The sequence below is a fragment of the Ostrinia furnacalis genome, unplaced genomic scaffold (assembly GCF_004193835.3).
Source record: "Ostrinia furnacalis isolate ACB-3 unplaced genomic scaffold, ASM419383v2 OfSCF0922, whole genome shotgun sequence".
Classification (NCBI taxonomy): domain Eukaryota; kingdom Metazoa; phylum Arthropoda; class Insecta; order Lepidoptera; family Crambidae; genus Ostrinia; species Ostrinia furnacalis.
Window position 1 is genome coordinate 102,023 of NW_021131161.1, and position 26,543 is coordinate 128,565.

At 38.9% G+C, this 26,543-nt stretch overlaps 1 protein-coding gene across 1 annotated transcript in view; it reads right to left on the reverse strand.

The window, feature by feature from the left end:
• Positions 1-1,289: 1,289 nt before the first annotated feature.
• The window catches only part of LOC114350601 (histone-lysine N-methyltransferase SETD1-like), a 31,438-nt gene continuing 6,184 nt past the window's right edge, over positions 1,290-26,543 (reverse strand). Inside the window, exons 8-31 of the mRNA XM_028301463.1 lie at positions 24,030-24,128; positions 22,467-22,600; positions 21,856-22,007; positions 18,846-18,985; positions 18,381-18,536; positions 17,827-17,947; positions 16,130-16,251; positions 15,261-15,470; positions 14,636-14,848; positions 13,938-14,056; positions 12,918-13,032; positions 12,150-12,356; positions 11,353-11,474; positions 9,951-10,212; positions 9,275-9,343; positions 9,068-9,149; positions 8,427-8,584; positions 5,989-6,337; positions 5,074-5,207; positions 3,006-3,096; positions 2,779-2,833; positions 2,623-2,658; positions 2,058-2,422; positions 1,290-1,313 (exon numbers count right to left, since the gene is read on the reverse strand). Of these exons, the coding sequence (XP_028157264.1) occupies positions 2,065-2,422; positions 2,623-2,658; positions 2,779-2,833; positions 3,006-3,096; positions 5,074-5,207; positions 5,989-6,337; positions 8,427-8,584; positions 9,068-9,149; positions 9,275-9,343; positions 9,951-10,212; positions 11,353-11,474; positions 12,150-12,356; positions 12,918-13,032; positions 13,938-14,056; positions 14,636-14,848; positions 15,261-15,470; positions 16,130-16,251; positions 17,827-17,947; positions 18,381-18,536; positions 18,846-18,985; positions 21,856-22,007; positions 22,467-22,600; positions 24,030-24,128 (3,504 nt within the window). The 3' untranslated portion in view covers positions 1,290-1,313; positions 2,058-2,064. The remainder of the gene's footprint in view (positions 1,314-2,057; positions 2,423-2,622; positions 2,659-2,778; positions 2,834-3,005; positions 3,097-5,073; positions 5,208-5,988; positions 6,338-8,426; positions 8,585-9,067; positions 9,150-9,274; positions 9,344-9,950; positions 10,213-11,352; positions 11,475-12,149; positions 12,357-12,917; positions 13,033-13,937; positions 14,057-14,635; positions 14,849-15,260; positions 15,471-16,129; positions 16,252-17,826; positions 17,948-18,380; positions 18,537-18,845; positions 18,986-21,855; positions 22,008-22,466; positions 22,601-24,029; positions 24,129-26,543) is intronic.

Genomic DNA, 26,543 nt, shown 5'->3' on the forward strand with positions numbered 1-26,543 from the left:
GTATAAAAATAGTGTATGTGGCTCATTCGATTTGCACGATTTTGATGCACGCTTTTGAAATCGTTTATTCCATAAAGTTGTATGAATAAAATCGTCAAACTGTCCTTGTGTGTATCTCTATTCACGCTGATTATTATTCTATGTTGTGTTGATCTCAGGACTTCGCGGGATAGAACAAATATCAGATAAGATAAGCAGAACACCGCGGCTTAGAAAATGATTATCTGCTATTGACGTTCGCAGACAAGTTTATCCTTAAGCCACCGTCGAATTGCTTTGCTGTTTACTTCTTTATACAGGGCGTATGTAATTTAATAGTTTGTTTAAACTTCATTTAGCCCTAGAACCCAACTTAGATAGCTATATGAAATCAGTAAACAAAAACTTGGGTTAGCAAAATAAGTGACGTCATTAGTTTCAATTGTTATCTATCAATGAGTGAGAGTGACATCGCGATTTGACAACATAAAAATTTAGATTTGTTTGGATATAAAATTAAATAGATTTTTCTGAAATTTCAATGCTTTGGGACTTATTTGACCCATAATTTTGGGAAAAATACATATTGATAACCCATTAGTTTATGAGTTTTGCATGTAAGCAAACAGTGATTTTATCTTTATAATAAAAACATAATGATGATAAAAGATGTAAATAAACATTTTAAATGTTATTAATTCAGTGATAAGCCAGTGGTGTACCCAAAGCACTCGTTATGTTTCTTTTAGTGTTATTTATGTAATAATCTCACTGTCAGTATTAATAAAAAGCATTCAAATTATTTATATCGCAAATTTTAATTAATGACATGCAAAAAGGACCCCAATGAGTGATTCTATTGTGACTGTTAGATATTTACTGGTAAAACGGTAATATTATATTGAGACAGAACAACTGTTGTGTGCAGTGTGTGTGTACTCTAAAAACGATAATAGATCTGACTGTTAAACTACTGCGCTTTAAATAAATATTATCTTGTATTTGATAACGTTTAACTTTAACTTATTTTTCTACAGCATGTGTAGTATGTATTGTTGATCAGTAATCAGTCAGAAAAATACAATTTAGAAAATATTTTAAAAATGTTAACGTGTGACGTCACTCGTTACCTATAGTAGGTACAAACTTCGCGTAATTTCTTGGAGCATTAAAACTAGATGTCGCTGTGTAAAATGGCGAAGGATTTAAATAAAATGTTATTTGGAACAATACGAAATCTATATTTATAAATACATACATTCATAATTCGTTAAGAAATCATAATCTACTCAACTAAGTCTTTTGTGTCGGGGGAATATTTGTCGTTGGTGTACCTAAAACAAAAGAATTGATAACATAAACTTTAATGTTGATTATTACTTAGGTACTAAAGAACAATTGAATTCAGCTCATCTAATTTTACATAGCTGACCGATTCGAATGTTCTTTCGTTCTAGCGTTCAATTTTTTCTAATACACAAATGGGCGTTTTAGAAGCAAACTTCTTCAGGGAGTTAATGTTAACAAAAAATGTTGGCAGTCGGTTTAAAAAGGCAAAATAAATGTATTTTTTTAACTATTTTAGGGCATCATCATCAACAAGTTATTTAATCTCTACTGCAGGAGTAAGATCCTCTTTAATTTACTAGAAGCAAAGCAAGGTGTATTATTTTGGTCTACACTTTCTACGCTGAACCCGCTTGGGGTTCGGGAACCGCGATGTTCGCATATTTGTCCCTTAGTCGCCTTTTACATCTACGGTAAGAGTGGGAGTGGTTTTATTCCACTATGACCACACGTCAAAACTTCAAGGATTTACGTGAAAAAGAAGTAAAAAATTATCATTCTCCTCAATATTGTGTGTACTTAGGGTGGATTCGACCAAACAAGAGTAAATATTAATTCTGAGATTAAATCGTCAGTTATTCGACATTTTGACATATTATTTCCCATACTGAAACTGTCAATGTGCCAGTTGTACCAGGAGTTATTCTCGGATAAAAGTTTGGTCGAATCGGGCCTTAGGCAACTTTCTGTTATATGCTGAATAAAGTTATTCTAATTCCTATTTCTCTTACCTGATTATCATTCTTCTTTCCCACTATAAGACGACCCGGAGTCCTGCTCGGTATCGCTAGACCACTCTCCCTCACTATACTCCCTATCTTCTTTCTTCCTTCTTCTGTCCCTTCTCACTTCTCCATTCTCATCCTCCGAGGAGTCTTCCTGTCTTACAAAGCTTTGCTGCGTGTTGTCATCAATGTCTTGTACCAGTTCTTTGGTGGGGGAAGCGTTCCTGAGTTCCTTTAGAGTGCTCGTGAGGTCAATATTGATGGGGTGGTCAATTTCTCCTTCTTCCTCCTCCATTGGTTCGTCTCGTCGCCTCCGCTTTTTGCTTTTGGAGGCGTGTCGTCTTTCCTTCTTTCGTTTCTTCTTTTTGGTGCTGGAAGTAGAGTTAAAATTATGGTTAGGCAGACAGCAATGCTAGTTGTGGTTGAAGATTTAAATCCCGTCTATCGCATTCAAACTACACATTAGAATCATGCCCAAGCATTTATTTGTGAATCAGTTATCTGCTCCTATAGTGAGATTGTAAGATCCGGTAATGATTTTTGTAAATAATCGACATTAAATTATATTTACCCGTCATAATCCGACTCGTCATTTTCTTCTGATGACCTGTAAAAATATAAATCGTGTTTATCAAATGAGTATATTCTTCTAAATCTAGCTTGAGAAATTTAAATAACAAAGGCGACAAAATTAGTTTTAAAGTAATTACTTCTCAATATCACTTACTTGTTCTTTCTGCGTTTGCTTTTTCTGTGAGACCTTTCAGATCCATTTTCATAATCTAGAAAAATAAAAAATCATAGTAACTATCACTTTAAAAATTACACAAAATAGAAATACCATAACGTAATCATTTTCATATTTAAATGGCTCTATGGCACGAAATCAACTACCGCGTATAGTATCAGCTAAGTTTGTTTATGGGATGTCTATGATAATAATATGGTCCTTACCGTATCTGTCTCGATGACGTCTCTTCTCGCGTTTTCTCCGTTTCTCCTCCTCTTCGGCTTTCTTCTTTCGCAACGATTCCAATGTGTCCACCTGGAAATGAATTGTCAAATCAAAATCAATGTGTTAATTAATTAAAACTTTTTGATTAAACTGCTGCCGTTGAGTATGTTTTGATTTTGTTAAAGGCATTATTTGATTTTGTTTATTGCATAAAGCATCTTTCAGCACATCGGCTTATATTAGGGCAAGCTATAATCGTGACGTGTTTAAGTAATATATTGGGACGCTATATTGAGCACACTATATTGGGACACTTTATTTGGCCAAGCTATGTATATTGACTCGTGCAATCGAGTCAACACGTCGGGAGGGTAAATACCTTTTTACCTTTATAAAAGTGTTTTGTTTCCAAATTCCGTTAAAGTGAGAATTTAAAGATATACAGTGTGAGTCACGTTAAAGTGTACATATGAAAATAGATGAAACTAGACCTATTTTTATCGACAAAAAAGAGCTCAAAAAATTTTTGAGATTTTTTTAAAATTTTTTATAGAATTTTTTTTCTTCCAATTACTTATTGGAAAGAAAACGTAATAACTTTTAAACTCAGCGGTATATCCTTATAAAATAAAAACAGTAATAATGCTAAATAACAGGCAATACTAAAAAAATACATAAAATACACAAAAAATGCCAGCAAATAATAAAAAATGATACTTTTTGAAAAAAATCTGCTTTTAAATTCGTGTTTTTTTGGTTATTTGATAAATTTATCCAAAAAATGCCCCTATAACAGGTGGTTTTTATTACTTTGTATGATTCTCTATCGTATTATCTTTGTAAAACCAAAAATTGCATGTCTCTATCCCTATCACAACATTTGCTATGATGGTTTTTTATTATTTGCTGGACTTTTTTGTGTATTTAATGTATTTTTAGGGTTCCGTACCTCAAAAGGAAAAAACGGAACCCTTATAGGATCACTTTGTTGTCCGTCCGTCCGTCTGTCAAGACCCTTTTTCTCAGGAACGCGTGGAGGTATGAAGCTGAAATTTATATCAATTACTCAGGTCTACTGTCCCTTGAAGCTGTGAAAAAATCAAACTTCTAAGCCAACGCAATCAAAAGATACAGCCATTTATGCCGCAAATTTTCGACACTTGCAAGAGAATCAAAACCTACAGGGTGCTTCCCGTGAACTCAGAATCTTGAAATTTGGTACGAAGCAACGTCTTATAGCATAGATAAAGGAAAAATTACGAAAACCATAAATTTTTAGTTACATCACATAATATATTTTTTTTAAATAATTTTAAACTTACTACCCATTTCCTCATAAACGCGTAGAGGTATTAAATTGAAATTCATACCAAATACTCAGGTCTATAATACCTTTAAGTTGTAACAAAATCAAACTTCTATGTCAACGCAATCAAAAGAAACAGCAATTTAAGCTGCATATTTTGAAACTCGCAAGTACTCGCAAGGGAATCAAAACCTAAAGGGTACTTCCAGTCGACCTAGAATCTTGAAATTTGGCATGAAGCAACGTTTTATAGCACACATAAAGGAAAAATTCCGAAAACCTTAAATTTTTAGTTACATTACAAAATATATATTTTTTAATAAATATAAACTTATGAATTTCATTTTGCAATAAAAATACCATAGTTATGACTCGATTGTCGTAATGAACGAACTTTGTAAACCTTGCAGGTTTGTACGGAACCCTCGGTGAGCGAGTCCGACTCGCACTTGGCCGGTTTTTTTAATATTGCCTGTTATTTAGCATTATTACTGTTTTTATTTTATCAGGATATACCGCTTAGTTTCAAAGTTATTACGTTTTCTTTACAATAAGTAATTGGAAGAAAAAAAATTCTATAAAAAATTAAAAAAAAATCTCAAAAATTTTTTGACCTCTTTTTTGTCGATAAAAATAGGTCTAGTTTTATCTATTTTCATATGTACACTTTAACGTGACTCACACTGTATTGAGACGAGAATTTTAAATAGTTTTTATCCGTATTAAAAAGGCACACAAAGACACAAAGAACAAACACTGACCATGGCGCTGGCTAAAGAAGATGTAGGCAACGCAGCGGCGGCGGGGTCCACGCCGACTTTCTTCAGGAACTCGGCGGCGCGGCGCCGGCGCGCCTGTTGCTTGGCGCGGTCGCTGGAGCGCGCGTCTGATTCACCTGTGAGTATTAATTAAATAAGTTAAACGTACAGACGGCGGGATATCAAGATAACTACTGCTAAAGCCCAGTCTCCGAGCACGTAGAATTTTGTCCAATGACCCCAAGCTACCCATCCTTATCGCTCGCGCGTAATTATGTTGCTGTCGCGCTTGCACACTCACTGCGGGCGCCCGTCGCACAGTAGCGACAGTAGGTGCAATTTTCTCATAAAAATATAAGTGGTCTGTTGTGCTGTTGACTATACAATCGTTGCCTGAGTAGTTCATGAATCATTTCAAGGCACTATATTTCTAAAAAACACATAGTTCTAGGATTGAAAACCCAATTAGTTTCTAATTGACTGTAATTTCAATTAGTAACTTTTAATTAATACAATATATTGTAAGTCAATGAGGGCTATCGTTTTAGCGCTCACCAGTTAGCGCCACTGTAGAGTAAGGTCCTGTCACTTGCTAGTAGCGAAGACAGTGGCACCAACTTGTGAGCGCTAAAGTGGTAGGAGGACTATCGCATTTGCACTCATCAAGATGGCGCCACTGTAGAGTAAGGTCCTGTCAATCGCCAGGGGTGCCAACTGTTAAGTATCAAAACGATAGCCCTCATTGAGCTGACGAACAGTCTTATCTTGTCTTTGCCAAGCAATTCGGCTATTTTGTAACCTTAATCAGACAGAAAATATGGACGCAAGGATCATACTATACTCTAATGTCTTTACATCAATCAACAGAACAACATAAAAACCTCTATCTTTCTACCCAAATACATGATATTTATTTACCTTTACAATCCTGGTCGCCAGTCAAATCAATCAGATCGTCTGTAGTGTCGACAAGCGATATAATCTCACTGTCCAACTCCTCTCTGCTATACCTTCGTTTCTTTTTCTCTTTCTCCCCGTCTCTGTCTTTTTTCTTCTCTCTATCTACACTCCGCTCCACTCTCTTAGACTCTTTGCTCTCCGACTTAGATTTGTATTCTTTTTTCCTATCCCTATGTTTTCTTTTTTCTTTCCTAGGGCTTTCTTTTACTTTTTTCTCAACTTTCTTGTCAGGCGTCGGAGATTTTATTTTGATTTCTTCTTGGATCGGTTTTTCTTCTTTCTTTTCTATTTCTTTTACTTCTTTTATCTNGATGGGTTCATGAGATTAAATAAATAAATAAATATCCTTAGACATTTTACACTGCGCTTCTAGTCCAAAACTAAGCAAAGCTTGTACTATGGGTACTAGACAACGGATATAAACATACTTAAATACTTTTTTTTTGTAAATACATACATATTATACATAGAAAACACCCAGTCCAATACAAACAAATATGTTCATGCACACCAATGTTTGTACTGTGCAGGAATCGAACCCGCTACCTCCGGAATAGTAGTTCGCTTCGAACCACTACACCAAAGGTCGACATACGGAGTCGACAATTGGAGTCGAAAGAGTCAAGTTATCTGTAGCTCCGGGTCGTAAGAGCCTTACCACACTGGCGGATTGCAAGCGTTTTCAAAGCGGAGCGGCGACGCGGCGAACACATCGCGGATTGCTCATCGTTTCCGCCTAGAGTTGAAAACGCTTGTAATCTACCAGTGTGGCAAGGACCTAACGGACATCAAGGTTTAGTCAGCGCACACAGAGGCGGAAAGTGCGGAAAAGCGGTCTGAAATGAATCTGAAAGCGCGGTACGTCGACGCGTATTACGCGCGATGGGAGACGGGAGGCGTTTGCTTTCCATGTGACTGATTTTATACGAACATTACAAAAAAATATCGTCCCGGATCGCGACCGCTTTCCCGCCTCTGTGTACCCTAACCTTAACCCACTGGCGTCTTATCTCGTTGTAATACAGGCTATTTTGCCACACAAATTTAAAGTCTGATAGTCTGTTTTTAGATCTAGAACTATTATTTGTAGTAGTTTTCACTTTTAGCTTTTGCAAGTAAAAATAATGTGTTTGAAAATAAAATGAATGTTTTATACTATTACGTTATGAAATATGAAACCTAAGCTCTAAAGGATGATGGGCACAAATGTATGGAAAGTGGTACCCGCTCCAATAGCCATAACCGATATATATTTTAAAAGGCCTTTAGATGTAGAAAAATGTCTGCTATGGGGCCAGTTCTAATTCACGTTTTGAAAGCAGTAATTCCACTAAGTATTATAATGAAAGTATAACACAATCATCCATGTATACGAGTATGTATTATGACTACAATCTATTATATAACTAAAAGAAGCATTGAAAAGGAAAGGATTATACCTACGATGAACTACCCAAGCTATTAGCCCTTTATTCGCTTTCATCATCATCATCATGATCATTTTAGCCATAGGACGTCCAGTTGAACATAGGCCTCCCCCAATGATTTCCACAATGACCGGTTGGTGGCGGCGCGCCTTCCCGCTACCTTTATGAGGTCGTCGGCCCGTCTTGTGGGTGGACTTATTGGGTCTTGTGGGTTTATTCGCTTTAGCAACTCATAATAAAACCCTTAAGAAGTAATAAAACTTTAACCCCTTTATTAATAAAAGTTACACCCTAGTTGAACTCTGGCTTAAATTGTCATTTGGTATGGAAATGTCATTTTAATCCAAGGTCCTTCCTAGGTGTAACTTTTTATTAATAAGGGGGTAGTACTTCTTTAAATAAAAATATTTATTTCACAATTCTCCCTATCAATAATTATAGAGTTAAGGAAGGATGCTGGAGCAGTAAATCCTTCCTGCCTCGCATAACCTAAGTACCATACGATGGACACGTATGATACTTCTTCTTCTTCTTCTTCCTCGGTCCCTCACTGATGAGGATCGCGACCACAGATAGTGTTCCTCCACAGACTGCGGTCATAAGCTGTGTGGACCGCACGATGCAAACTCCCGCCCACCGTCTTCCTCACCGCGTCCGACCATCTCGTCGGTGCCCTGCCCCGAGCGCGTCCCCCTTCATACTGTATGATACTTAGGTTACACAAAAAGTATCTTTATCTTCGAACGCAACCAGATCTGAGGCTGGTGGCCATAGTAAATGTTGTTCGTCTTGGTAAGACCTTTCAAATGACACTACAAACATAACTATTGGAGCCGGGTACCATTCTGCAAAAAAGTATGTATATCTTCGTACACAACCAGATCTGAGGCTGGTGGTCATAGTAAAAGTTGTTCATCTTGGTAAGACCTTTCAAACGATACTAGACACATATCTATTGGAGCCGGGTACCATTTTGCCCATTGTCCTTTCTAAAACGTACTTGTTCTGTATCTCTGCCAGCTTCTTGGTTTCGTGTTTCCGCTTGTAGGGCCGCTTGGCGTCCTTCTTGGGTTTCGCTTCTTCCACCGCCGGCGCTTCGCTCTCCGGTTCCTCCATCCAAGTGTAACCTGGAAATCGGTGCATTTTATTTTAATTGCAAGTATTTTAATAGCACAGAGGAAAAAAAACTTTACTTAATTTTAAAGATGTTCAGGCCTTATGAACAGTGCAGCAGTGTACCGTGGTTATGATGCAGGTAGATGGATACCCGACGAGTAATCATCAAAGACGACGACTCCTAAGATTCAAAAACAGCCTGTATGTTCAATGCAACATGGTCGTGCTGCAGATGGTTGGAGGCGCGACAACTCCTGAAAATCTTGAGTTGTCATACGAAAACAGACATTATAATCAGCGTAACATGGAAGGTGCTATAGGTGACTCCCATAAGGCGTTTTCTGCTATTGTAAAACAGCCGGTATTATCAGCGTACCATGGTCGTGCTGTTAATGGTTGTAGGCGCGGCGTACGCCAGTGTCAGGCGGCAGTACGAGTGGTCGAGCGCCACCTGGACGCCTGCCATTGTGAAACAGCCCGTATGATCAGCGTACCATGGTCGTGCTGCAGATGGTTGGAGGCGCGCCTGGTGCCCGCGTCGGGCGGCGGGCGGCAGTACGAGTGGTCGAGCGCCACCTGGACGCCTGCCATTGTGAAACAGCCCGTATGATCAGCGTACCATGGTCGTGCTGCAGATGGTTGGAGGCGCGCCTGGTGCCCGCGTCGGGCGGCGGGCGGCAGTACGAGTGGTCGAGCGCCACCTGCGACGCCTGGGAGGCCTGCGATGCTTGCGACGCGGGTGACCACGTCTCCGATTGTGCACTGCTCGCCTGTGGAGAATGATACGTATTTAGTTTGTACAGTCATACAGGGTGTAAGAGTTTGTGAAGACATAAACAGTTGGTTCAAGCTTGTAACCGAAAGATTAGTTTTCCAAATGAGGAAACGTGCTTTGTGATATTCGGTGGACCTACAATCTGGTGAAGGTATCTGGTGAAGGTCGCAGAAAGCTCTTGGACGAGGACAGCGCAGAGCTGGTCGTAGTGAAAGTCCTTGGCCTATGTGGACAGCAGTGGACGTTTTTTGGTTGAATTGAACACACTCTTATTTGTTGAAATATATCACTAAACTATAAATTAAACACTTGAACTCTACCACAAAAAAAAAACAGTAATTTTGGTAAAAAACTAAAACTCATTTATTTCTGTAAATAGGCTTAAAAAAGCACTTTTACACTTCCCAGTTAACCCTACCACTGCTTCAGGACAATAAATGGGCCAGTGCTGAGAAGAAGCAGCGCAAGAAACTCAGTCACTATTGTCAGCTTCTTTTTTTCAAAGGTTTACATGCTTTAAAATGTACAAAGTTATAAATATTTATGCGAGCTAGGCAGGGTAGGGTACCTGCTTGATTAATCTTTGGAGGCGTCAATCTTACCTCTTTAACCCCATTGACGCTGACGGTGGTTTCCGTATTGCTGTGGTCGCTGACGGACACTATCCTCTGTCTCTTCTCGGTCTTCTTGGTCTTCCTCTTTTCCTTCTTCCTCCGCGCCGGCTGGGGCTCCTCTTCGGACGTAATCTCTCCCTCTTCCACTTCCGGTTTGGGTTCTCTTTTCGTCTCTTTCTTTTCGGGTGATTTGAGATGGTTTTTGACTGCATTCGTGACTTCCTCTTCTTTCTTCTTCGGTTCTGGTATACTGCAAATTAAAATTAATACTAAAGACGTTTACAAATAAATACAAATTCGAGATGGTGGTGGATTGAGAAGAATATTAGAAATAATTTGAACACACACTTGAACACTTTTAATTTGAACGATTTATATTGATGTTTCTTAACATTCGAAAAACACTTTTTTATTTATTTTCAACGTCAATATGGACACAAAGAATATTTAGTATGCAAATGGTATTAGTTCCTTGTCAGTACCTTTCGTCGGGCGGTTTCTCGGGCTGCGGACGCGCTGTATTCGTCTCCAAACTCTTCTGTTGCTCCTCGAAGAACTCCCGTTCGATTTGCTCCATATACTCCGTATTTCTTCTTCTTCTTTCCTGTAGTGTAATATGTGTCTTTTAGTGTTGTGATGAAACGTGAAGACTTTGAAATATGAAAAAAAAATCGGATTAGGGATTCCCCACACTAGCGATATTCAAGCATCGTCGTCTTACTAGCGCCAGCGCAGCGTCGACACGGCGCTTGTCAAAAAAAGGTTACTTTTACTTTGGCGCCGCGCGTACGTGATGACGTTCGAAAAACGCTGGTATAGAGGAGGCCTTAATATTTTGGTTTAAGATTCCATTTCGTGAATCTTCACCCGTCGCAGCATCTCCTTTGTTCGACACCACCTTTTCGGGGATGGGAGTTTTCTCGCGCCGCCGTTATTCCTCCACACTGTTTAAGACTGACCTTATTGTCTAACATTCTTAGACAGCGACCTGACTGANTTCTCCTTCTTCCTCCGCGCCGGCTGGGGCTCCTCTTCGGACGTAATCTCTCCCTCTTCCACTTCCGCTTTGGGTTCTCTCTTCGTCTCTTTCTTTTCGGGTGATTTGAGATGGTTTTTGACTGCATTCGTGACTTCCTCTTCTTTTTTCTTCGGTTCTGGTATACTGCAAATTAAAATTAATACTAAAAACGTTTCACAAATAAATATGGAGGATGGTGGTGGATTGAGAAGAATAAGTATTAGAAATAATTAATTTATTGCATTGACACTTTATATTATTCTCTTCTTATGTTCAGAACATTCGAAAAACACTTTTTTATTTATTTTCAAAGTCAATATGGACACAAAGAATATTTAGTATGCAAATGGTTTGGTAGTTCATTGTCAGTACCTTTCGTCGGGCGGTTTTTCGGGCTGCGGGCGCGTCGTATTCGTCTCCAAACTTTTCTGTTGCTCCTCGAAGAACTCCCGTTCGATTTGCTCCATATACTCCGTATTTCTTCTTCTTCTTTCCTGTAGTATAATATGTGTATTTTAGTGTTGTGATGAAACGTGAAGACTTTGAAATATGAAAAAAAAAATCGCATTAGGGACCCACAGCGTCTTTTAAGCATGGTAGTCTTACCAGCGCTCGCGCAGTGTCGAACTGTCGACGCGGCGTTTGTCCAAAAAAGGTTACGATGGCGCCGCGCGTACGTGATGACGTTCGAAAAACGCTGATATAGAGGAGGCCTTAATATTTTGGTTTGAGATTCTCTTTTGTGAATCTTCACCCATCGCAACCTCTCCTTGTTCGACACCACCTTGTTGTCGGGGATGGGAGTCTTCTCGCGCCGCCGTTATTCCTCCACACTGTTTAAGACTGACCTTATCGTCTAACATCCTTAGACAGCGATCTGACTGACTCTTTTTTTATGTGACAGGAGGCAAACGACCAGACGGATCACCTGATGGTAAGTGATTACCGTCGCCCATAGACACCCGCAGACCCAGGGACGTTACTGGGCGCGTGACTATCACTGACTGACTGCCTGACTGACTGACCTGGTACTCGCGCTCCGGCTCCTGTCGCGCGCGGGCGACAGGCGCTCGTCCACTTCGAACGCGTCGACGTCGGGGATGGGAGTCTTCTCGCGCCGCCGTTGTTCCTGCTCGCTGTCTGACTGACTGACTGACTGCCTGACTGACCTGGTACTCGCGCTCCTCCTCGGAGTCGGAGTAGATGCGGTCGAGCAGCGTGTCGCGCGGCGGCGAGCGCGCGGGCGACAGGCGCTCGTCCACTTCGAACGCGTCGACGTCGGGGATGGGAGTCTTCTCGCGCCGCCGTTGTTCTTCTTCGCTGTCTGATGAAGAATACACCCGCCGCAGCCTCTCCTTGTTTGATACCACCTTGAACTGGGGGAGATGGTATTGCTGTTAGTTTTCTTATGCACAGTCTTGGACGCCAGACAAAGGCGTCTCGTCGTCGTCGCCACTTGGTTCTAATTTATCTATGAAGTTACGACATTCGAGTGGTGGTCCAAGCTACAGCAGATATGAAATGAAACATAAAGGTAGTGAGTAAGGTTCGGTCGCCGAGCAGATAAAATTTCGTCCAATGACCCCAAGCTACCCATCCTTATCGCTCGTGTCGCACACTCACTGCGGCTGCCCGTCACACAGTCGCGACAGCAATATAATTACGCGCAAGCGGTGAGCTATAAGGATGGGTAGCTTAGGGTCATTGGACGAAATCTTATCTGCTCGGAGACCGGACTTTATGTAACGTTCATAGCAAGTTTGATACAGTACGTCGTCTGCTAAAGAATCGTGTAAACGCGACTCGCTGCTCGCTAGCTTCCTCATACTCATTTTGTTCACTTTGTAACATGTGACATTACGCTTAACCAATTAATTTCAATGTTTCCTAAAATTCCTTCCACATAGAAAGTTTAACTCAACTCTGGAGACCATTACCTGTGACTCGTCGATTTCCGAGTCGTCATCGGTATCTGAATATATCCGCGGCGCGGCCGGCTTGCGCTCCGAGCCTGATGATGACGACGACCGGCTTGATGACGACGATGATGACCTGCGGCAAATAACACTCATTAAGTCATTGGCTCTAGAGCAGTGGTTCCTAACCTGGGGGTAATTATCCCCGCAGGGGTAAAACGGAAATTCTAGAGGGGTAACACGGGATGGCACGAAAAAGTATTAAAATAGCAATAAACAAAATAATAGTACGGTATACGCCGCGCCAAACTTATTAAGCAAAAAATTGCGTGGTGGGGGTAAATTTGGCCGTCGTAAAATGTATCGTGTATCGTATGCCTTTAGTTTCAGAGTACATTTTACGACGGGCAAATTTACTCCCACCACGAAATTCTTAGATTCTGTAGAGCCGCAGGAGACCGCCGGCGGTCTCGCCGTGGCGTGCCGCGGCCGCGCAATGAACTACTTTAAAGTTTAGCTAGGGGTAAACTCAATTCTCATACTTGTTCACAGGGGTAGTGACATTGAAAAGGTTAGGAAACACTGCTCTAGAGCGATGTCACACTAACAACGTGGCGATGTGACCGCCGACCGAAATGGTTTCGTGAGCGTATGATCTAATTTAAGAAGGGGGGAGAGGCTTTATTTGTGAAACGACGGGAGGGGGTCCTCCCCCTGAAGTCTTCATCTGATAAAGATTGCCGTATTCTAGACGCTGCCTTTATACCTAAAACGGGACACTATCATCACCGAATAAGGGTGCGTTCACACGAGATTGATGTGTTTTTTGACGAATCCTCTTTTTTCACGATTAGTTGTTTTTTTACGGCGACAAAGTTCAAGCAAGACTGAATTCAATCTCGAAATGAATGTGAACATCAAATTGGATATTTTGACAAATCGTCAAACGTTATGACGTATCATCTTTTTTGACCTACGCCCTAAGCTTGTTGTATTAGAAATACATAGAGATATGGTTGTAAAAACTCTATTTATACAGACCTGGAAGAACTGCTGGACTGCCTCCGTCGGCTCCGCGACAGGTACGAGCCGGCGTTCCTGTTGTGCGGGCTGGCCGACGGCACCTCCTTCTCCTCGTCCGAATTCTGCACCATCTCCTCCTACACACGTAATGAAGTGATGCTATAAAAGCGGTAATATAAAGTAAAGTGGTCCTTCGAGCCGGATAATAATAACCAATAATGGTCCTTCGAGCCGGATAAAATTGTTTTTTAAGAGATATTTTTAATTAATGAATTTAGGACTAAAACATAGATTAGATAAAATGATAAATTTCAGAGAAACTAAACCAAAACCAATGAAAATTGAAGTTGATATGTAAATTATAAATTCGATGAAGTTGCATAAGGCATACCTCCACTCAAACAATAGGGATGTTGACATGAATTGCAAAATTATTAAGTAATGTTTATACCATAGACGAGAATACATAGATCGCTTCATCCACGAAGACGCGCCCCACTTATTTTTGGTCGAGGGAAGCGCGGGATGCGGGGAGTTTGATCCGAGCAATCCCAGGGGCATTATTGTAGTGTGCGTGTGTACTCGATAAAATTAGCGTGTACCACTAACACTCAAATATAAGCGGTCGAATAGTGGGGCGTGTCTTCGTGGATGAAACGATCTACATAATGCTGAAAGAAAGAAGAATTATCTTTATTCTCAAATGCTACTCTTACCTGATCGCTCAGCCTCTTGGAAGAGTCCTCGTCCATAACAACGGGCGAGGGAATCTTCCGCTTGCGCCGGAAGCTGGGCATCTTGGGGATTGCGGCGCGAAGACCCAGCCCTATGCCGATGCTGTAGCCTCCCAGCTCTAGACCGAGGTCTCGAGACTCCATAATGGATTTTATTGAGTCCACTGCGGTCTCTTCTTTCTTGTTTGAGATGTCCTGGGTACGGCGAAAAATTGTTGTGAGTTTTGCTTACACCCATTTGAATAAATTGAATAACGATAGGAAGCTTTTTTACTTTATCCATAAATGTACTCTCAATTTACAAATAGTTAAAAGAATTCAATTATTTTGGACGGTTAACCCCTCTTAGCAAACTAAATATTGTTAGGTGTCACGACTGAGTTCACGGCAATAGCGGCGGAGTTCGAACCAGCTTTTCTCGGATTTCGAGCCGGCCAGACCAACACCTTCACCATTGGACTATCGTTAGCCTTCACAAGCTCGAATAATGTGGCAACTACATTATTTCTTACTGCTTGTTTGGGTGATAAGTAGTTGCTACCATATTTTATTTTGAATAAAAGTAATGTTAATTATATCTATAAATAGAAGGATTATTATTTCTTACTTTAAGCGGCTCGCCAGGTTGTCCCGCCTCCTCCTTAGGTTTGGCTAAGCGCGCCTTTCGACTCTGCTCGTCCCACCACAGTTCAAAACTTTTGAACGCGGTGCTTTCGATCATCTTCTTGTTGAAATCCCGTTTCAGGATGTGCTTCAGTTCTGACGTCACCCGCTCGATTATGCTGTTTATTGTTGGGTAGTACGGGTTGTCTAGTTCCTGTGATTTAAAAAAGATAAATGATCGCTATTGTTTAGTTAAAAAGGCTGTATATTTGTAGCTATTTTTTTAAAGAACGGATAAATTATAACCCATTCTAACCCATCCCACATGTTTTTGTTGAAGGGCAAAGTATGGCATACATGTATTTTTATGAATAAAGAAACATTGTATCAATATGAAATGGGATCAACATGTATTATTTAGCTGAAGCTTCTAACTTAACCTGTTTTTATCAGTGCCTATAAGAACAGAGCCCCGATTACGGTAATTTTTAACGTCAACAATCCAGACACGCTTCTCGATTCTGCGATACGATTGGTCGTTCAACAGCGTACGTCAGCTGTTTTGACCAATCGTATCGCAGAATCAGAAACGCGTCTGGATTGTGGACGTTAAAAGTTACCGTAATCGGGGCTCTGGTGAGATCTAGTTTACGTACATAGTAGTATGTTTATTGCAGAATAAAGAATTGATCATTATAGTTTTTTCGGCTTTGGAGCATACGGGTCATAACGGGCCTGGTCCTTTAAATAGGGATACAGATTCAACACATTGAGACGAAAATACTCATAATCATGAAATGTAAAAATGGAACACAAGCTCACAAGCTGGAATATAATTATTATTTTACCATCAGGTCCGTATATCGTACACACCTGCTGCGTCACAGCGGGCTCAGGATACGGCTGGTAGTGGTGCGGCAGTATGGGCGGCGCCGCGAACCCGCCGCCGTATGCTAGAGACATGTCCGGCGCACCATATGCAGGAGGCGGGTACGCTAAACACGAAAAAACACAATAAGGTTTAACAACTTATCCAAAACTGTTAAAACGTCACCTTCTTTTATGGTAACGACGGTTTTNTCTTAAACGCGGTGCTTTCGATCATCTTCTTGTTGAAATCCCGTTTCAAGATGTGCTTCAGTTCTGACGTCACCCGCTCGATTATGCTGTTTATGGTTGGGTAGTACGGGTTGTCTAGTTCCTGTGATTTGGAAAAGATAAATGAACATTAATGTTTAGTTAAAAAGGTTGTCCGTCAGGTCGGGAAAAGAAGTAGGCAACTAAAATCTCTTTTTTGAAGAACGGATAAATTATAACCCATTCTAACCCATCCCACATGTTTTTGTTGTTGGGCAAAGTATGATGTACGAGCACACTCGACATTTTATATTTCGCCGACACCGCATTTTACTGTCAACGCTTAACATGTATTTTTATGAATCGAGAAACATTGTATCAATATAAATGAAATGGGATCAACATGTATTATTTAGAATGTTACTTAACCTGTTTTTATCAGTGCCTATAAGAACAGTTTAAATCTAGTTTACGTATGTACATAAGCATGCATAGTATGTTTGTTGAAAATTTATAATTATTATATATTTTGTCAGCTTTGAAGCTTATGGGTCAAAACGGGCTTGGTCCTTTGAGTAGGAATACAGATCCTACATAGAGGCCGTTTTAATAGCAAATTCATAATCATAGGTGTAAAAGTTGCACTTTAAATTGCTGGAACATCATTCTACCAGACCAGTAAATATTGGACATACCTGCTGCGTCACAGTGGGCTCAGGATACGGCTGGTAGTGGTGCGGCAGTATGGGCGGCGCCGCGAACCCGCCGCCATACGCTAGAGACATGTCCGGCGCGCCGTACGCCGGAGGCGGGTACGCTAAACACGACAAAACACAATAAGGTTTAACAACTTATCCAAAACTGTCAAAACTTCACCTTCTTTTATGGTAACGACGGTTTTCAAAGTCAATGATTTTGGAAACAATGAATCCAACAATGACATAATCTATACTTAATATTATAAATGCGAAAGTAGCTATGTCTGTCTTGCTTTCACGCCAAAACCACTGAACCGATTTTGATGAAATTTGGCATAGAGATAGTTTGAGTCCCGGGAAAGGACAGGATAGTTTTTATGCCGGTTTTTAAAACAGGGACACGCGCGATGAAGTTTTTCGGTGACAGAAAAAAACCACGCGGGCGAAGCCGCGGGCGGAAAGCTAGTGTATAATATAAAAGTTTATTCAAGTCAATATATTTTAGCTATTAAAGAAAGCAATATACTACTNGTACTACTTGTGCTATTTGCCTTGAGTGAGATAGACGGCAGCAGTTGTAGACTGGCTTTTGATGAAGCACTGGCCATAGGACAAGATACTTTCAGCAGATTACCTACATAAAATTACGAATTTCCCCAACGCAACTTTATATCTTTATACGATATTCACAAAAGTGTCAGCACATTAATATACTAAACCAAAAATGACAAATCTCCAATGGGTTTTGAACTTTATTTTCTTAGTAATAAGACTCAAAATCAATACTCCACTCACCGGTGGGCGGCCACACGGGTTGATAATAGTGCGGGTGCGCAGGCGGCGGCCCGTAGTACGCTTCAGCTGGTACTTGCTCCTCGATCTTGGCCTCCGTCGACGACAGCGAGGACAGAGACATCTGCAATATACCGAGCTCGGTAAGTAAATGCCTTTACCAGTTCTAAAAAAATAGAAAGGAGTTAAATCCGCAGTTAAGAGAGAACTGGTAAAAATCGTGCAGTCTTCTGACGGTCTTCTAGACCGACGACCGAAGTTATAAACGACTTCTTTTGTATGCAAACTAGTCTCACATCACAACTAGTTTACCTTTATTATGATAAAAAAAAAGCTGCAAGTCGCCTAGGTGTCCTTTTCCTGGGCCCATATAAATCGGTGTTTCTTACTACCGTGTCAATAAAAAAAGACCTTGCGATATACGCGATACAAAGAAACGGTCCGATTTAGGTAAATATAGTCGCAGGTTGTGAGCTAACTGCCGTAACTGCACAGTCTCTGCTCATTTATTTTTTAAATGTTTGACACATGCTGCTATTGCGACTAAAATGCAATACCTGATCGTCATCCAAGTTGTCTCTCTCCTTGTCGGGGGGCGCAAGCGGCGATCGGCGCGGCTCTTCGCCAGTCAGTAGCTCATCTTCCGACGACGAAATGTCGGAACCGATTTTGTCCATAGCTGGGAAGCGCCGCCGCTCCTCCTTCTTTGACTTCTGCAATGAAACACGACTCAATCAGGAAATGACGTAAGAGCGTAATAAAAAATGGTCCTTCGAGCCGGATACGCAAAAATAAATTTCAGTTTTAGCCACAAGGTTTGGTAAGAAAACTGGTAGAATGATTGTCCATTGATATCGAACAGGAATATATTTTAAACAATATTATGACTTCAAATTCGCAAAATTTTAATAATTTACATAATTCGCTACGCATTTTTTTACAAAACTTTTTTTAACCACAACGATCCTGTATCTCACCTGATGGTAAGTGACGATCATTAACTAACAAAGACGAGTACTAACCCATTCAACAGTCACTTTGAGGCACTCAAGGTAGAACTCCCGAGATAGGTACGGTGAAGGCGTATTTGATAGCGGCTCCGGGTCGATGTCTTTCTTCGGGTTTATTGATATTATACTGTTCCGATCTTCACTACCGGATCCTGGAGAATAAAAAACATAATCACATGTCATTCGGCTGAAAAGATGAAAAAGACATAAAAAACATAAATTGTATCATTTTGCAGAAAAATTATCTCATATCATTGTAAAAAGGATAATATCTTTCAGGAGTCAGTCTGACAACACCAGGGTGATTGACCTCATTCGTTACTCATAAGAAAACAAAAACATTAGTGTAGCTTCAATAGAACTAGAAATAATATCAACTTAAAATTTCAACAATAAAACTTAACTCATAATATACTCGACATTCTTGGCGACAGGGATATACGCTCAAATTAGTTGCCCCTAACTTGTAGTTTTGACAAGTTACCGTGTCATTAAACCAGGGTTCGAGGATATACAGTGTGAGTCACGTTAAAGTGTACATATGAAAATAGATGAAACTAGACCTATTTTTATCGACAAAAAAGAGGTCAAAAATTTTTTGAGATTTTTTTTTTAATTTTTTATAGATTTTTTTTTCTTCCAATTACGTATTGTAAAGAAAACGTAATAACTTTTAAACTAAGCGGTATATCCTGATAAAATAAAAACAGTGATAATGCTAAATAACAGGCGATACTAAAAAAATACATAAAATACACAAAAATAGCCAACGAATAATAAAAAATGATACATTTTTAAAAAAAATCTGCTTAAAAATTCGTGTTTTTTTGGTTATTTGATAAATTTCTCCAAAAAATGCCCCTATAACAGGTGGTTTTTATTGTTTTGTATTATTCTCTATCGTATAACCTTTGTNTCTATAAAAAATTTAAAAAAATCTCAAAAAATTTTTGACCACTTTTTTGCCGATAAAAATAGGTCTAGTTTCATCTATTTTCATATGTACACTTTAACGTGACTCACACTGTATATCAAGGGATATATGGGTCGTTCTACTTTTAAGGTCTTAACCATGAAAAAATATAAAGAAGGCTATTTAGTACATTTCATACGACTGAAATGTAGGAAAATTACCATAGATTCGGTATCTGTAGACCAGCACCTTAGTTTTTTATCAAAACTTATATTTTTTTGCGTTTTACTAGACTAAGATGGAAACAAAAGTATCCTTCGTCACGAAATTCAGTTGTTTAAAACTCGATAAATTAAAAGAAATTTCAATAGATATTTGCATTTATTATTATAAAATCTCAGCTTAAATCAGTCTTGGACAATTGGTAGTTAATCGTTATTTAATCAGGTAACAATTCCATAAAAATCAACAGTTTGTCCCTTTCGTCACATTTACACCTTTAAAACTTAACAAAAGTCAATTATTTTTCTATTTTATAAAGTTATATTGAAAAAGTAGTATTACACACTAAAAACCAAGTATTACACGACATAAAATGAGTTACAAAAAGAGTTAACACTCGCATTTTTGTTGTTTAAGAGATAATATTTATTAGGGGACGAGGTCAAACTCTTCGTTACGAAGGAGACGTAAATGTGATGAAGTAGACATCTAACACTTAATAATCAATCTAACTTGAAAACTAATGAGTGTCTCAGCCATTTTTAATTAAGCACAGGCATAATATTTGTACTAAAATAGATAATGAAAAATATGTGGAAAATCAGCAAAAACCTACACAAATAGGAACTGAAACTAAGAGTATTAAGGGAAAAAAAAACATTTCAAAAGCTGCTTCAATTTGGTTTACTAAACGAATACAAAATTCGTATACCTTTTTCTGAGGTGTTTTTAGTATTCTTAACATATTATCTAACTGCACAAAGGACACATCGCTTAGATGTAGGATCACCTGTTACGAAGGATACGTGTGACGAAGTATACAATTTTCCAAAAAGATCAATAATAATCGTAAATCACGATAATTTGGATCGAAAACTATACTTTATCTTAAAGATTACATAAAAACAAATCATGTTTACAGTAAAACAATTTAAAATTCGTTAAATAAATACCAAAAACCGCTGTGACTAAGGATACGCCCAATAAACACACGCTGCCCGTTTTCGTGCTTGATGTAAAAGAAGTGACAAGCTGGCTATGTTAAACACTTGATTTGAGTTTCGTTCTATACTCTATGGTCTATGGCCTTTCGTTTTACTAAAAAACGTGATCTACTCACGTATTTTTTAAGAACTTATTTTAATATTTGACTGTTCGTGACGATGGATACTCCAATTTTCGGGACAATCATTCGTCACACCAAAAAAATATATTTTTACAGATAAATAACATTAAAGTTTGTCGTTACCATGTTTAACAATATATATCTCTTTTTATTTAAAAATAATTGTGTGGCTTCAACAAATTATTTCTAAAAAACGTAATAGTTCTAAGCAACACCTAATGGGGACATGCCGTTTTAGCTTTGTTATAAAAGTTTGAAGTCATTTTTTTAACACAGTTAAATTGTAATTGAAACTTAGTGTAACTAGATAATCTAAACAGGTGTTATTAACTTTATTTAAATAAAATAAATGATAGTTTCTTCATTTTGTATTATAGTATTAACCTTCGTTATTGTGGGGACAACCTTATTTTTGTGATGGACTCTAAAAGTAGAACCACCCATATATATCCGATATAATTATATCAAGCCGGTTTTGATGATATATATCAACTTATTTTGCCGTATTTAAAAGAATATTTTATGTTTTTGCTTTATTTGTCTGATTATAAGGTTTATAAACATTAAAAACATGTGTATTAACACATATGCAATAGTATTCATGAATAATACAATAAAATAATACTATGGCTTTCATACAAAATTGATATATATCAAAGTTGATATATATCGGATATATATCATAAATATCCGATATTTTGATATTTATAATAAATATCGGATATTTTCGAACCCTGCATTAAACATTGTTATTCACTCACCGTCATCGTCCGAGGGCGGCTGGGGAGCATCGAGGTCTGGTATATTGGCCGGGATCCTCTCGTCGTCCTCCTCTTCAGACGATATACCCAGCGCTAGGAAGGGAGGCGCCAGGCCTCCGCCCCCGCTTGCGCCTTTGAGCAACATCGCTATCCTGTGTAAAGGAACAAATACAATTTTAATAGCTCAGGCAGGTAAGTAATAATGCCATTATTTTTAGTTCGTAGTTGATAGTATTATTTTATTTGATATGTTATGCTGAAAGACAGACGATACAGCTCAAAATAGTCAAGAAGTGCAAAGGGTTTATTTATTTATACTTCAATGCCAAAAATATTAACATTAGGGTTAGCTAGAAAAAATAACTAAAATTTATTCTCGACCACTGAAACTGACTCGAATGAATCACTGAGAAACTGTTACGCAAACTCCTTAAAATCTAGACAAATGGGGTCCGGTAAATAGGTAATGTAGGTTGGGCAACGAAAGTTGAGGCGAACACAAACTAACACTGATGTAATATTTAAAAACAGAACACAAAAATCTGTTAAAATACACAAGACGTCACGCCACAAGCGTAAAAACCTCTATGTTGTCCGAAGTATTTCCATACCTGGTGTCAAGATCCACATTTTTGGGTTCCTCAGCAGGCGGCGGCGGCTTGGGTTCGGGCTCCTTGCTGTCCACAACGTCATCCGGTGGCCGCGCCTCCGCTGCTTCCACGATCTTGGTGTCCACCGGCGGCTCCTGACAGCCAATTCATTAAAAATATTTCTTATGTCGTAGTGCTAGGTATCATTATACAACAAAGTCTGGTGTGGTAAGACAAATGCTGTGGGATAGCGGGTCCTGCAGCCGATTTGTTGAATTTTTAATCAAGCTGTGGCATCTTATGTCATGGTGTTAAGTGTCATTTTACAATAAAAAGTGTGGTGTGGAAGGTTAAATACTGTAAGATTTTATTTCGTTAAAAAGAAAAACTTATAATCTGATGTGTTGTTGAATGTAATTATAATTATTATTATAATGTGAGTGAAGCGTCATTTGAGCGCCAATATGTGTTACGATAAGTAACGGTATGTATAAAATTTCTTCGTAAGTATACACACATTCCACTTTTAATCTGAAAGAAATATTATTCGTACTTCGGAGAGCACGTTAAGTTGAAGGTTTGATTGAACTATGCCGAAGGCCTACGGCTCATTTAACATGGCTTGTAAAAAGTAGTATTCAAATTATCCTATTCCTAATAAAAATTACATATTGAATAAAAAATTTACATAGGAAATGTAATTAACCACAAAGAAACATGCAGCATGCGTTGTGAATGAGAAAAGCGAAGATGAAATGAATGACATGCCATAAAGTGCAAGCATGCTGATTAAGCTTTTTTAAGCACTTACCTTGAAATGATTTTATACACTTAAACCTCAACTTTCTTAATTAACCTAAAAAACTATTAAAAGTGCAATAATTACTACTTTTAGCTACTCCCCAAATAATAGAACAAAATAACATTAAATCTACATTGATTTATCTTTAAATGTGAATTATTAAATTATTTTATTCTTCATGACATTAATTTTGAAAATACAAAATAAAAAATGTTTTAACTTTCAATTTAACTTTCAAATCTGTAAACAAATCCAAAAGGAATTTTCATTACACTAAAAAAGTACAGTCACGAACACAAAAATACTACGTAAGTTATTCCGCTGTAATAAACGGTATACTATCTCCAACATTGAACTCCTGTACACTGAGCTATAATAACATTGTCAGGAGGGCGCTACTATCAATACTGGATTATTCCAATGGTTGGTTCCAATTTTTGCCACGTCGGACAACCATATAATTATGAAATTTACAGGAGGGCGCTACTATCAAATTAATCAATGGTAGTTTTTGATTTTTGCTACTTGACGTTTCAGAATCGTTGACTATAAATGTAGTATATTTTTGCGCGTGACTATACACAATACCAATCAATATCCTACGTGCCCCATACACTAATGGTGAGTCCACACTGGGCGAACGGGCTCGCGCGGCACGCTTGTCATCCTGCTCACCCTGCTCATGAGTGAGCAGGATGTCGAGTTTGCCGCGCACCCGTTCGCCCAGTGTGGACGCACCATAACAGTAACCGTCTACTCGTGCAAGCAATGCTAAAGCAGACCTTTTCCTTCTCTCTTTTCTCCTCCGGCGAGAGGTCGCGCTGCGCGGGAGTGGCGCCCGACCATGCGGGCGTCGCGCTCGACCGACTCGACCGCTCCAGCTTCGGTCATAGTATTGCTATAGTCTATTCCAGTTCGACTTTATGGTGATGATGTTAAGGCTCATTTTCAATGTGACAATCGATTCACAACACATGACAGTCTACTCGGTTTATGGTTCAGTATGTCGATTATATCTATCCTTTTCACTCATTTAGTGTAAGAATGAGACAAAATTATAGTCAAAGGCACTGGGAAAATAAGAAATTTTGCAGGCAGATTTTATGATAATGTAATCAAAACAGGTGCGTTTGACTGTGAATCGATTTATTCATGGATTCAATCAGCATAAACATTGTATTTGTCGATTCTATCACTCGATGTGAGAATGATAAAAAAATGTAGTCAAATATGTACATGCATAAAACTTTCAAGCTGAGTATCTTCAAGTATGTTGAGTTTTGATCCTTGAAAATCGGATTGGAATAGACGTAATGTCTTTGCTTATATTTTTCAAAGAATTTTTGTGAAAACTATAAACAAAGACTATGGGAAAAATCAACAGCAGTCAGAAAATAGATAGGCTTTGTTGCAGTATGAATTGATGCCATGAAATGAATGTGATTGGATTTATGAAATGTTCGATTGTAAAGCCTGTCAGCGATTAGGTCGCGAAGTAAAATCGTTACCATTACACAATCGATCGTAAGTTTACTTTACATGTTAAATGGGATAATATGCAAATATGGAGTAATTTCAACACAGATTATTGTGTTAGTGTCAAACATCACAAATCAAGAACACAATAAAACACGTGTGATGATGATGAAAAAGCTTAGTCTTACGTTTTCACTTAATTAAACCAGAAATGAATAGTGGCAAATATTGTAAAGCTTTCAAGAATGATAGTGGTGATGAAATTATGTACAAATAAATGGTAAAGAATAGTTTTAATGTACTTTTATATGCTTGTTAAACTAGAGAATAAGATGATGATGAATCCATAATGGACGGGAGCATTTCAATCAAGAAAATAGTCTATTCATTGAATAATATTTTTATGAGTTTGCCAATTGCATGCCAAGAGCTAAGTTAGTTTAGATTAGCTCGCTAACTGGCGCAGTTTGCAAGCTATTCTCAACTGACTTAGCTCAGCTTTTGGTCTGCAACCGGCATTAAGCTGTGTTTCCACCAGAGATCTGCGAGGATGCGTAGCGAGGGATGTGTTTGTAACGAACCAATAGAATCGCTTCATTTACCTCGCCTCGGTGAGCTACTCATCGCACATCTCTGGTGGAAACTCAGCCTTAACGTCGTATCCCGTTTGTCACAGTAAAATAAGTTGCACCACCTAACTTTGACCGTAACTTTAACGATAACCGGTGTATTTTGTATGAAGTTTGACAGATTTTTGACGTTTGTTAAAGTCAAAGTCAAAGATGGTGCAACCNTTTAAAGTCAAAGTAAGATGGTGCAACCCAACCTTATTGTATTAGACTTACGTGCGAGTGGTGGTGGGCAGTGTGGTGCGGGTGCCGCCAGTCGCCCCACCACGCCATGCCGCTGCCGCCGGCCGCGCCCGCGCCGTACGTGTAGCTGTAGCTGGAATACACCTTTACGTTCATTACGTAATTTTGATCTCAGTTTCGAACGATAAGATGGGTGCGGGGATCGGTCCTATTTAGTGGGTCTACTCGCTGAACTCATTCAGCGTAAACAAAAGTATCAAGGTAATCAGGTAAAAGTACCAAAAAAAGAAGTCCAGTCTTACACCCCGCACCCCTCATATTGAGATGTAATTTGACCCTAAACTGAATGCTATCCAAAAATTAATGAGATGCTTTGGTAGATTGGTAGTTTACTACTAAAAGTTATCAGGGATACTAAGCACTCCCGTTTAACAGTTGCGCGCACAGCATGGTCACATAGTAGCTAGAGACATTGTTTGTTTTCTTACACAGTACTAACCTGGACTGATAGTAGGAGTCGTAGGGCACCGGACCAGCCGGCGTATACGGAACTTCAGGCGGGTGGCTCGATGTTGTGTACGTAGACTCTGTCTCGCTCACGACGCGACTGTGCCGCTCTCGGTGCCTATTGTATGATAAAATAGAAATAGTAAAAACTTTATTGACACATTAATAACATTTAAACTTGGACAAAAACAATACTAGCCAATACTGTGTCAAGGGGCCCCCGCTCAGCATTTATTTTTTTACCGTACACGGCACAATAGGCATATAAATAACTCAATTAAAATAAAATAACTTTTATTGACAAGAAATCAGAATAATAAGGCAAAAAAAAAACATAGTAGCAAAAATGGCACAATAAAAAAATATATAAAACAGTACTCTATGCCAAAAACGCGCCCTTCTCAGCGATACTCGGACGGAACACAAAATACAATAACAATAATAATATACAAAATATTCCATTAATTTTTATTGAGCTTGGTCTGTTTTTAAGCACCTGGA